Genomic DNA, 12163 nt, shown 5'->3' on the forward strand with positions numbered 1-12163 from the left:
TAGCTTTAGGTGGTATTTCACTTGCACAGATTTTACTCTTCTATTATAGGCGTATGATATTGGGTTGGCCAAAGAGTTCGTTCCGGTTTTCCCATTTTACGGTAAAACCCAAACGAACTTTTTGGCTAACCCAATATATCCAGTAAAAGACAATATAGTGGAAATACAAACCCAATCCATGCTGGCAGGGACACAGAGTCCAGATTAGTTTACTATGGGTATTTTTAACACATAAATACATTATTTGGGGGCAGAAAAGACAGGTATTAGCAGATTCTGTGGTCTCCTGATACCTCTCTCTTTACTTGTCCTGGTTCAGTTTAACTTTGTGCAAGACGTGATGCACACTAATTCAATACCATGCCACATCCCATAGACACTCAGGGAATTCTGAAGCTAAGTTTCATTACCTGCTTAGAAGAGGACAGAATGATCAAAATGAAATGGAGTTTAAGTCAAATGACAATGTTGAAGAAACTCATGGTATCATAAGCCTTTAGCCAGCAGTGCTCTCACATCGTCACTCTGGAGAAAGACCATTCGTGAATGCTACAGGAGTACGTCACACACTGCTCAGCCAAATCTACAGGAGACTGTCTGGCAGGAAAATAAGATAATCATTTTGATGATCCAGAGTTCTGTTTAAACAATAAAAGTGAGATTCTAGAATTCAAATCTAGTGTAGGATTTTGCATCAACTGAATACCTCTTTATCTCTACATATAAAAAATTATCATGGGGGAGTTACTTGGTGGCTAAGTGCTTAGGATCGCAGACTTTCATTACTGTGTCCTGGGTTCAGTCCCTGGTCAGGGAACTGAGATACTGCAACCTGTGAGGTGCGGCCGAAAAAAAAAAAAATTATGGATCTAGAGACTATCATACTAAGTGAAGTCAGACAGAGAAAGACAAATATCATGTGATATCGCTTATATGTGGAATCTAAAAAAATGACACAAATGAACTTATTTACAAAACAGAAACAGACCCACAGACACAGAAAACAAACTTATGGTTACCAAAGGGGAAAGGGGGGGATGTTAAATTAGGAGTCTGAGATTAACATATACACACTAGTATATATAAAATAGTTAGCCAACAAGGTCCTACTGTATAACACAGGGAACTATACTCAATACTCTGTAATAACCTATAAGGGAAAAGAATCTGAAAAAGAATATTTATATATATAAAACTGAATCATTTGCTGTATACCTGAAACTAACACAACAATGCAAATCGATATACTTCAATAAAAAATATCAAATCAACCAATTTCAATTAAAAATAAATAAAATCAAAACAAAGAGGAGTATAGACATACAGACTGTGGACAATGAAAATATGGGAAATTTCAAAACCTAAGCCACAAAATCTAGCACTTACCAAATAAAAAAATGTTTGAAAAAAATGAAAAAAAAATTATCAAAGATGAGTGATTTGCTGAATGATGATACAGAGCTTAGCTGTTAAATACGATAGGCACTCGCCACATGTGGCTACTTAAATTTAAATCAATTAAACTGAAATAAAATTAAAAATTCAGTTCCTTGGTGGCACCAGCCCCACTTAAAGTGCTCAATAGGCACACTGCAGAAAGAAATGTCAGACAAATGCCGGGTGTGAGGACCAAATACTCTGCTAGTTGTTCCAGTTTTTCTTTTCAAGTGTGTAGACATAAACTTGGAAAATTTATGGTTTCCTTTCTCTGAGGTTGAAATGTTCCTTTAACTTTATTGCTTAGCTATGTGAAGCGGGGTCGTGAAAGACATACAGAAGAGTCTTTTCTGCTCAGAGGCTTTTGGGTAAAAATCACTGAAAGAAGAAATGGAATCATCCTTTTAAAAAACTCAACACGCTGGGTTCAAAATCTGTTTTGTGTTTGTTAGTTGAATTTATATGACGCTGACTAAACAACCAAAAAAGCTTCTTAACATTTTATCACTTTCCTGGCACATTAATACCTTCTGGGGGTGTTGTCTCTCAATCTCTTGTAACCACTGGTTCTGAAATAAACTTCAGAAACTGAAGAGGCCTGGGCAACAGAGGAGATGAAATCAAAGCGAGGCCAGGATCAAAGGGGCAAACAGCTCTCGGATCTCAAGGTGAAAGCAGAGCCATCGACTCCCCTCGGCTGCCTTTTCCTGGCTCTCTCTTTAATAAACACCCAGGCCTCCAGAGCCAGGTCTGAGGGCAGCGCAGAGGGGAAGAGAGTACTTAGCACTTGGAGAGGAAAGGCAGGCCTCTGTGATGTTTGGGGGAGTCAGTGACAGGAACCATGGTGGGAAATGCGGCTCCAGCGTCCCCAGCCTGGGCTGCTATAAGAGTCATCTTGACTCCAGAGAATTACATTTTCTTTACGTGTTGCTTTTCTATTGCATTCTTACTTGTATTTACCAGACTTCCCCCATTATACAGGAAGCATCTCTGAACATTTTCTTCTGTTTCACCTTGCCCTTCCTTTGTGTCTATTTCCAGAGATGTCACGGACAGATCACCTATAAATAACGGCCAAAAGCACTCAGTAAATCCAGTGGTGAGCAGCAGAGCCCAGGTGTTAGTGAGGCGGAATCTGAGCCCTGACCTCCATGATCCCTGTCTTCAGCTAACCCTGAACTTCAGTTTGATATTCGGAAACTGGTAAAGTGACTTGCTTTGGTAGAAGAGAGCACTTTACAGAGCCTACTTAAATTTCACAATTATCTATTTTGGGAAAATAACTTTGCAATAATTATGTTTTAAGATATTGCCAAGGATCGGGCTCTTTTCATTTTGCATTTGGAGAAACAGGTATAGAAGAATGAACAAATATTCATTGTGTGTTTGCAGCAGGGTAATTGAATAAAGGATCTAGAACTTGAATTTAGTGAAAACCACTCATGATTTTACAGGTGTTTGTCAAAGGAGAAGCAGAAAATAACTTTAGAGTGAATGTACACCTCAAAGCTTCCGTAGAGACCCCGTGGAGGCTTACATCTTGCTGACCTTAGTCAATGAAAACCCCAAGAGAGCTGGGAAATCCATTCCTACCGTGACTTAATATCTTTTTCCAGATACATTACATTGCATTCTTTGCTTTGGTTTTTAAAAATTAGTTTTGTTTTAAATTTCAGATTTTATCAGTTTTTCACTAATGTTCTTTTTTCTTTTCCAAGGATCCAACTCAGAACACCACAGTGCATTTAGTCATCAAAAAACTAGGTTTTAAAAATGTACTTATAACAAGAATACAGGCACATGATTAAAAATAATAATAAAGCAGCACCAAGGGGTATAAAGCCTCCACCTCCAACACTTCGAAGTCCAGCCCTGGGTTTCCACTGTCTCCTTACCGAGGTTATTTTTTAGGTATATGCAAGCACACACCATTAAAACTTCATCTTAGAGCAAAAGGAGGAGAGAAGGAGGAAGGCTGAAATCTTATTTCAGCATAGAGGATTATAATTCCACACAGACTCTCAAGAAAAGTCATAAGAAAATGCTCGTTTAGTCAGTTTGGAGGATTATCAAGCTGCAAATTGAACACTGCAATTTCTTACCACCAGTTTAAAAACTGAGAAAAGACTGTCTTACACGTTTAGATTCCTTCACCAAATCGTCACCAGGCACTGCATTCGTGACTGCAGGTCCATTTTCCTGGCAAAACTGCAGAACAGGCAGGCTTGGGGGCCCCTCAGCAGTGAGCAGAAAGCAGCAGAGAAATGAGACTTGGACAAAGGACTGGGGGGGATTTCCACACAGGCGGGAGAATTCTGACGACTCCTGACCCCTGGGCAGAGTTTCTGCGTTGCTGGGTCATCTGGCTCTTAAACCTCAGCTGGCAGCCAGCAGCTGGCAGACCTCTGCTTTCCTTGGGTGGTTGGCCTCCTGGTCTCAGAGCAACAGCAATGGAACTTGGGGTCTGCGTGGATCTGACTCCATGACCTCTGCCTGTGACTAGGAACCCAATGGGCCCGATGTGCCTGGAAGAGAACAACCCTGAGACTGGAAAGGGCCAGGGGGGCTTCACCCTCCTCTGAAGCTGGCGAGAGGAGCTCAGCAGGCGGCCCGGGGGTCATGTCTGGAGACCAGCTTGGCATAGTGGCTTTGGAGTCATTTTGGACTCGTCGAGATTGTGGAGTATTTCTTGATCTGTAAAACTGGAATAGGAACGCTTACTTCACAGGTACATACGTAAAGCACAGCCTAGCACAGTGACACTACATAAATGCTTTTTGAATTAATGAAAGAATGCAGGAGCATAGTAAAATAAGAGGGTCTGACCTCCCATCCCATAGATTCTCTGCCTAAAAACCCCAATGACCTGGCAAAAGAATAAGGGAGGAAGGGAGGAGAAGGCAGAAAGGGAAGGACGGGGGAAGGGGTGGGGGTAGATGGAGGAGCAGGTTGTGAGAATGTCAGACTGCCGACAAGAGCCTCAGGGACCGCGCAAGGGGTCTGGGACTCAGTCCCTGACCCCATCCCCCATCCTCCACCAGGAGAGAATCAAACACAGGGCTCCTCTTTGCAGCTGCCCCAAGAATCCTTTCTGCTTTGACACTGGAAAGTCCATCCAGGACAAAAATATCCAAACTCTTCCTGAGGTTGTCTTGTAGCATTCTAGAATGGATAGAGACAGGTGGGGACTGTGGCCTATAAGACCCTCCCAACACAGGGCCCCCTCTGAGTCAGTGACAGTAAATGGTCCTGGTGAAATCAGGGCTCAAGTTCTGGAAGCAAGAAGACCCAGGCCTCTGGGCTCCTCTCCTGAGGATGTGCTCTCTGGTGGAGCAGTTCCTATGCTGGACCATGAGTGTCTCTTTCTATAAAGTGAATACAGTGGCATCCAATTCAACGGAGGGTCTAGCATGGTGCCTAATGTATAGTAGATGTACAAAGCAGACACTCAATAGACTTGAAGGAGAGAAGTGGCTCCTGCTCTCTAAGACTTTAAAATCTAGGAGGGGAAGCAGACGCATAAACCATAACCCAGTACAAATCAGGATAAAATGGGAACCTTAAATGAGGCCCAAAGGGCAGAGGCAAGAGGGAGTGGAAACTTTGTGGTGCCTCTGTCATCTCTTCCCTTCCAGCTCAGGGGAGTCTTGAGCACTGTCGGGTATCTCCAGAAAGGCCAGATTCGGAGTTAATAAATGAGTCTAGAAAGGCACATTCTCAACTCTGCTGTGCCTAGGGTATCCTTATTCCTAGGCCCACAGGGACATTCCGGACAAAAGGTCTCCTCCCCTCCAAGGTGAGTTTACTGCCTCTCTTGGAGGTCCTTTATCTGCACCCCCTCCTTCTGACTGAGGATTTGTTAGGGAGGCTTTCGGAGGACAGGGGCTGGGCTGTTTGACCAACCTGGTACAGGGTCTAGCACATAGCAGGGGGGGTAAATAAATACCTCTGATGACGACAGACGGGGCAGCGGGCGAGGCTCAAGGCCCTGGCCATGAGAGGGATAGGCGGCCCCGGGCCGGGCCCTCGCCGCCCTGCGTGGGTGACCTGACCCCAGAGGAGGGCGGTTCCGGCGCACTCCGCCCACGAACTCGGGCCTCCGGCCGCTTGCCCTCCCGGGGAAGACCTGCTCTGGGGGATGTTGATTGCGATGGCAGCGGAGGGGCTGGCGGGGCGGATGGACGGGGGAGGGGTCGGAGGGGGCCCAGGCCCAAGTTCACGCCTCCCTCCCTCCATCCCACGGGCAGCGGAAGCGATTATTCCCCAGCGGCGTCTGGCGGGGCGGGGGGCGGGCTCGCACCCCGAAGAGACACGGGCCTCCCCGCGTCCACCCCTTTGATCGCGCCGCCACCCCGGGGCCCCTCCCTCAGCCCCGGGGCCAGTATAACTAGAGGCCGTGCCCCTCCCGGCGGCGCACTGGGGTCGGGCAGAGATGGCCTCAGCAGAGTCCGGCCAGCTCCAGTTCGGTGAGATGTCCGCGCCCCCCGCCTACCGGCCCGCCCAGCCCGGCGGGGCGTTCCTGCCGCCCCCGAACCCCGCCGCTGCTCTGCTCCCCGCGCGCCCCTCGGGCCCCGCTGCGGAGCGCGGCGCCCCGGCGGCCTTCGCCGGCTTTTTCGAGAGGGGTCCCGGGCCCGCCGTGCTGCCCGCCGCCGGCCTGGACCGGCCTGCGCCCCCTAAAGGCGCGGCCGTCCCGTCGGCGTCGCAGCGCCGCAAGCGCACGTCGTTCAGACCCGAGCAGCTGCAATTGCTGGAGCTCGTCTTCCGCCGGACCATGTACCCGGACATCCACCTGCGTGAGCGCCTGGCCGCGCTCACCTTGCTCCCCGAATCCAGGATCCAGGTGAGCGGCCCCGGCGGGCCGGCGCGTTCGCCGGTGCCACTTACTTAACGTTGGGCAAGTTACTTCCCTTGAGCCTCAGTGTCCTAGGCTGTAAAATCAGTACCTGCTGTCTAGGGTGACTGTGAGTTTTAAATGAAATAATTCAGGCGCACGCTCAATGACTTCTTTCTTTGCTGAATATAATAAGGGCCCTTCCGAGGAGGCTAGCTGGTCTTTTGAAGGTAGTAGGAAGTATTTTCACACTTTTTCCTTATCCAGGAAGATGGCACAGATGAGGCACAGTTGGTGTTTACCCCTGCTGGCTCACCAAGTTGTCCCCGGGGCCCCTAGGCCACTTTCTTGGCAGGTATTGGGTCTGGAATATGGGTTGTAAAGGATGTAGCATCTCAGGGTAAGGCCTGAAGCATATGGAGCTTCTTGTCACAGTTTGAAAAATTTAGCACAAGGTGCATTTATTGCCCAAAGTAATTTAGATCAGAATCCTGGAGCTTGTTGGTCATGAGAAGCCTGCCTTTTTTGTTTGTTAGTCTGTAACACCATGGTCGTGTCCAAGTGCAGTTTTAAGAAGGAGCCCTGCTTTTAACACAGGGAGAGAGTGGACTTATTTTTCTGCATCACTTGTGGGATACATCTGTCAGTTTCAACAGCTGGCACAGAAGCTTCCTAAGCAGGACAGATTCCTTGGTATTTGTGGAGAAGTAGTGAGCAGAAAAATTTATTCATATGAGTGAATGAAGTCCACTGAGCAAAATGGACTTAAATAATTTGACAAGGGAGTAAGTTACACTTTCAAAAACTGATTTTCCAAATTCTTTTAAGGGCTATCACCTTTAAGCATTTTTTTCCCCCTAGAATTCTGAAGTGCTACTATTTCTGTGGCCTCATTTTTCATTGTAGATGTCCCTATATAAAGTATAGCTAGAACTAGGTATTATTCCAGTTTGCACCTGGGAATGGTGAGGCTGAGAAAACCAGGTGCTGTGATTTGTGAAGTGTTGTGTGAGAACCATAATGTTCTGGAGCAGGGAGCCAGGGCATGTTAAACTGGAACTTATTATGAAGGTAATAGTGGCATGAGGACTCCAACCAACAGCAGTTTCTCTCTCCCCTCTTCCAGGTGTGGTTCCAGAACAGGCGTGCCAAGTCACGTCGTCAGAGTGGGAAATCCCTTCAACCTTCAGCCAGGCCGGAGCTCTTCCTCCACCACTCTGCTTGTGAAACTGAAGCAAAATATTTGAAGCCCCAGCTGGAGGTGGATGTGAACTGCCTGCCGGATCCCAACAAGGTTGGAGGAGGCATCTCTGACCTTGGCTCTGAAGCTCAGAATTTTGAAACCTATCCTCCTCTCTCTGAAGACATTGGTTTGAAGCTGGACTCATGGGAGGAACACATCTTTTCTGCCTTTGGTAACTCTTGAGGAGTTTGAGAGATTTCAGGATAAGCTCAGAGGAACCATGACTGACAGCCAGGGAGACACATATCAGAATACTGTCCTTTCTGGCTTCCATGTTAAGGACTCACCCATGATAATCTTGGTAATGGTTTTGAGCCGTCTCTCACCTATGAAGCTTCTTCCCCTTTTGCCAATGAACCTTTGCCCATGGCCTCTTCTTTCTTCACAGTACACACCCCCTAGGAGTTCTGGCATTTTTTACCCGTGCATCTTCAAAGCTGCACATTCATTTTGGTCTGCATACCTGCTCCTTCCTACCAGTCCTGTTGTTATTTTTTTGAACTAGTTTTTCAGAACTCACTATCCTCACAAGAATTCCTCAGTTCGACTCAGTTTCCCCTTGTGCTTGACAGCTGCTGTCTTCACATGGCTCCTCCAAGGCTTATAACCTTAAACTCATGCTAACCCAACTCCTTCAATCCTCATCCTATCATCAAGATGTACTGCTTTTTAAATTTGGTCTGACATCTTTATGCTCATTCGTAGATCCACTGATCCTGCATCCAGATTATTCAAGAGCTCCCTGCCTCAAGTTTCTCAACTTCTGAAAAACTACTGTCTAGGAATCTGCAGTAGCCTCCAACTGCTACCAAATTATAAAAACCTTTTGGTTACCTTTCCAGATAACTGACATTGATAGCCTACAGGACAGTTATGCACATCTTCTTAGGGTCTCCCATACACAATACATGCTCCTGTGTCAAAGCCACTCCTTTCAGTTTTGGAACAAACAGTTTTAGAACCAAATGAATAACCTCTCTCTTTCAAAACCTCCCGCTTTCTGAAGCCTGTAACTTTCTCTAATCCCGATTTTGTACCTGTTACTTCAATCACTACAGCATTACCCTTAGCACTTGTTATTGTACTTCTGTGCAACTTCAGTTGATTATTAAATGTTTTCCACAGATGTTTCATTGTAATTCTATTTAAGTGAGTTCTGTCCTTTAGACAGCACTTAGTACAATGCTTCAGTCCATAATTGCTCAGTACATATTCTGTAGTCATGAAAAACATTTCTAAAAGTTTCTGCAAATGTAGTTTATAAAGCCAGTAATCATTGTATCAGCAGGCCACTGTGCTGAGAAATTTAATTTGGTTAAGTCTATCCAGCTTGTTCAAAGTTTAGTAACATGAACATGGTTTCAGATTTCTCTTTCTCAATTTATATGATAAGAATGTATATAAATTACTGTCTAAATTAGCCTGATAAATTATTGTTTTGATATTTGAGGGTTTTCAAACTCCCAAGGACAAAAGGAGACTGTATATGAAGTAATCACAGGTGAGGATTCTTTGTAAACTGTGCTTTGGAGGTGACTCATGAAAAGCCATGGCTGGGGCCAGGACTCAGGTTTGTTGTTGTTGTTTTTTTATAAATTTATTTATTTATTAATTATTTTATTGGCTGTGTTGGGTCTTTTTTTGCTGTGCGCGGGCTTTCTTCTTAGTTGTGGTGAGTGGGGGCTACTCTTTGTTGCGGTGTGTGGGCTCCTCGTTGCTGTGGCTTCTCTTGTTGCACAGCACGAGCTCTAGGCGTGTGGGCTTCAGTAGTTGCAGCACATGGGCTCAACAGTTGTGGCTCACGGGCTCTAAAGTGCAGGCTCAATAGTTGTGGCACATGGGCTTAGTTGCTCCATGGCATGTGGGATCTTCCTGGAGCAGGGATCGAACCCGTGTCCCCTGCATTGGCAGGCAGATTCTCAACCACTGCACCAACTAGGAAGCCCCTGTTGTTTTTTAAATGGAATTTTTTTTTTTCTTTTGGCCGCAGTTTGCAGGATCTCAGTTCCCCAACCTGCAGGATCTTAGTTCACCGACCAGGGATTGAACCTGGGCCCTTGGCAGTGAAAGCATGGAGTCCTAACCACTGGACTGCCAGGGAATTCCCCAGGATTCAGGTCTTGATGATTACTAGAATAGTCTGAGCTATGCTGAATGTCTTAGAGATTATACATGACAGTTACCCTGATTTTCATAGAGGTGTTAAATGGCTTGTACTTTTCAGAGTAGCAAATCCACTATTAAAAGCAACCAGGACATAGTTCAGGCTTTAGTAGCAGATTTGACTTCTGAACCCTTGAAAAGTGTCTGAAACCAGAAATGAGATGACAAACATTAGTTCTTATTTTTTTCAGTGCTTGCTATGTGCCAAACATCATGCCTGGGGCCTGCTGGAGGGTGGCCAGGAGGTCTCACCATCACAGAGAACTTCCTTTGCATTTAGACTTGTGACAAGGCCAAATGAGATGATATAAATACATTCACAACTGAGAGACATACAATAATTTAAACTTACAGTCCACTAAGGATCACATTTAAAGGAAATATTGGTACTTCCTAGGTGGCGCAGTGGTTAAGAATCCACCTGCCAAGTGCAGGGGACATGGGTTTGACCCTGGTCTGGGAAGATCCCACATGCCACTGAGCAACTAGGCCTGTGTGCCACAACTATTGAGCCTGCGCTCTAGAGCCTGTGAGCCACAACTATTGAGCACATGTGCATGCAACAAGAAGCTACTGAAATGAGGAGCCCACGCACCACAATGAAGAGTAGCCCCTACTCGCTTCAACTAGAAAAAGCCCGTGTGCAGCAACAAAGACCCAACGCAGCCAATAAATAAATAAATTTATAGAAAAAAGAGGAAATCCTGTAATTAGCTTAATTTTATTATTGCATTTACATTATGTTCTGTTTTTCCCAGTGAACAGTTAACAAAAATCTACAAATATTTAAATATTGCCACAATTTTTAATGTGGGATCCTCTAAGAACAATGGTCTGTACTACTCTCAAACTCTTAGGAGACCCTAACTGCTACATGTATTACAGGCATTGTATGTTTAATCCTCATAACTGCCAGGTAGGGACTATTATCGTTTTAAAGATTACAAAATTTAAGTAGTGGTTGACAATCACATAGCTAATAAATGATGGCCAGGACTCAAATCTAGGACTAAACTCAGTCCACCATTTATTCACCACCATATAATGCCTGCTATATTGGCCTGGCCTTTTTAGTTAGGACTAAGGATAATGTGATAGGTTTAAAGCCAACTCCTTAATCAGAATTTGTACATTCAAGTGAGTACTGGATGTACAAATCTTTCAAAGCAATCATCATGGAGGCCCATACTTTTACTCCAGTGACACTAATGTTGCTTAGAGCTCTCTTGAAACTCCTATTTGTTCATTCGTTCCACAAATACTTGGTACCTACGAAAGGTACTTTATCAGGGCCTGGAACTAAAATGGTAAGCAAACCCAGCAACGGTCTGTCGCTTCAGGGACCAAAGAGGCCAGTGTGGAGACAAAAGAAGAAATGTAAAATTGCAAATATGACAAAGTTCTGAAAGGAGGGGTACATGAGGACCTGGAGATGATGTGTGGTGGTCAAAGAAAGCTTCCCTGGGAAAGTGATGCTGAAGGTAAGATCTGTAGGATGATCAGGAGTTATCAAGGTAAAAGGAGAGGAAAAACAGAGGGCACTGAGAGTGCAAAGGCCTTGTGGAGTAAGCAGCAGGATAGAGAAATTGTAGGGGAGGCCAGATCATGCATGGCTGTGTAGGTCTTGTAAATGAGCTGAATTTGTCCTGAGAGCCGTTAAGACTTTACATGGGAATAACGTGACCAGTTCCGCATTTTCAGAATATTGCTCTGGCTGCATCTGAGGAAAGCTGAATGGATACTGGGAGATAAGTTAGGAAATGACTGCTGTGTTCCAGGCTAGTGATGAGGGCAGCTGGGCTGAGAGTACTGGTGACAGTGAAGATGGAGAAAGGTGCATTAATTCAAGAGAAAAAATTTTATTGCCAAGTTTTTTTTTTGGTAGATTCTCAATGGTAGCAAGTGAATCTGATTTTTGGAACTAACAGTAATTCAGAATCAAATCTACGTAACACCTGATATGCTTGCTTGCTCGCTCGCTCAATCCGACTTTGATAGTTTTCTTTAGAGCTCCAAAAATGTGTTAAGCAGTGGTAGCATCATTTAAATTAATGTAGAGCTGACTCGAAATGACTACTTTGAATTATACAGATTTCTTCTTCCTTAAACAAAAATAAAATTCAAATATATTCTTAGGCACAGTTCTTGCCATCAACACATGATGGCATGGAAAGATACGGACAATTCTTAATTAAATATGTGCAAAACTAGGTATTATTTAAATGTGACAAGTTAGCCTTAAGAAATGTAAAAAGAAAAAATGCAAAAAATGCTTACCTAAATCTAGGCAGAATATATTAAATCAACATTTCTCTAGGTCTACAGTAAGCCAAGTAACCTACTTGCTTAGAGTTTTCCACAGTGATTACACAGTGATTACTCAGTGATGGGAAAAATAAAAACCACTAATGGTATTTTATTTTATTTTTAAAAATTAATTAATTAATTGGCTGTATCGGGTCTTCATTGCTGCATGCGGGCTTTTCTCT

General features: G+C 44.6%; 1 protein-coding gene across 2 annotated transcripts; it reads left to right on the plus strand.

Annotated features, from left to right (window-relative positions):
* Positions 1-5869: 5869 nt before the first annotated feature.
* On the plus strand, positions 5870-7707 carry MIXL1 (Mix paired-like homeobox). Of its 2 annotated transcripts, none has more exons than XM_057730093.1 (2): positions 5870-6277; positions 7371-7707. In XM_057730093.1, the coding sequence occupies exons 1-2, from the start codon at positions 5870-5872 to the stop codon at positions 7692-7694; spliced, it is 732 nt and encodes a 243-aa protein (XP_057586076.1). In that variant the 3' UTR covers positions 7695-7707. The 2 variants fall into 2 exon arrangements, with proteins under 2 accessions (XP_057586076.1, XP_057586077.1); XM_057730094.1 differs by having other exon boundaries at positions 7395-7707.
* Positions 7708-12163: the final 4456 nt, after the last annotated feature.

Source organism: Hippopotamus amphibius, chromosome 3 (assembly GCF_030028045.1).
Source record: "Hippopotamus amphibius kiboko isolate mHipAmp2 chromosome 3, mHipAmp2.hap2, whole genome shotgun sequence".
Classification (NCBI taxonomy): domain Eukaryota; kingdom Metazoa; phylum Chordata; class Mammalia; order Artiodactyla; family Hippopotamidae; genus Hippopotamus; species Hippopotamus amphibius.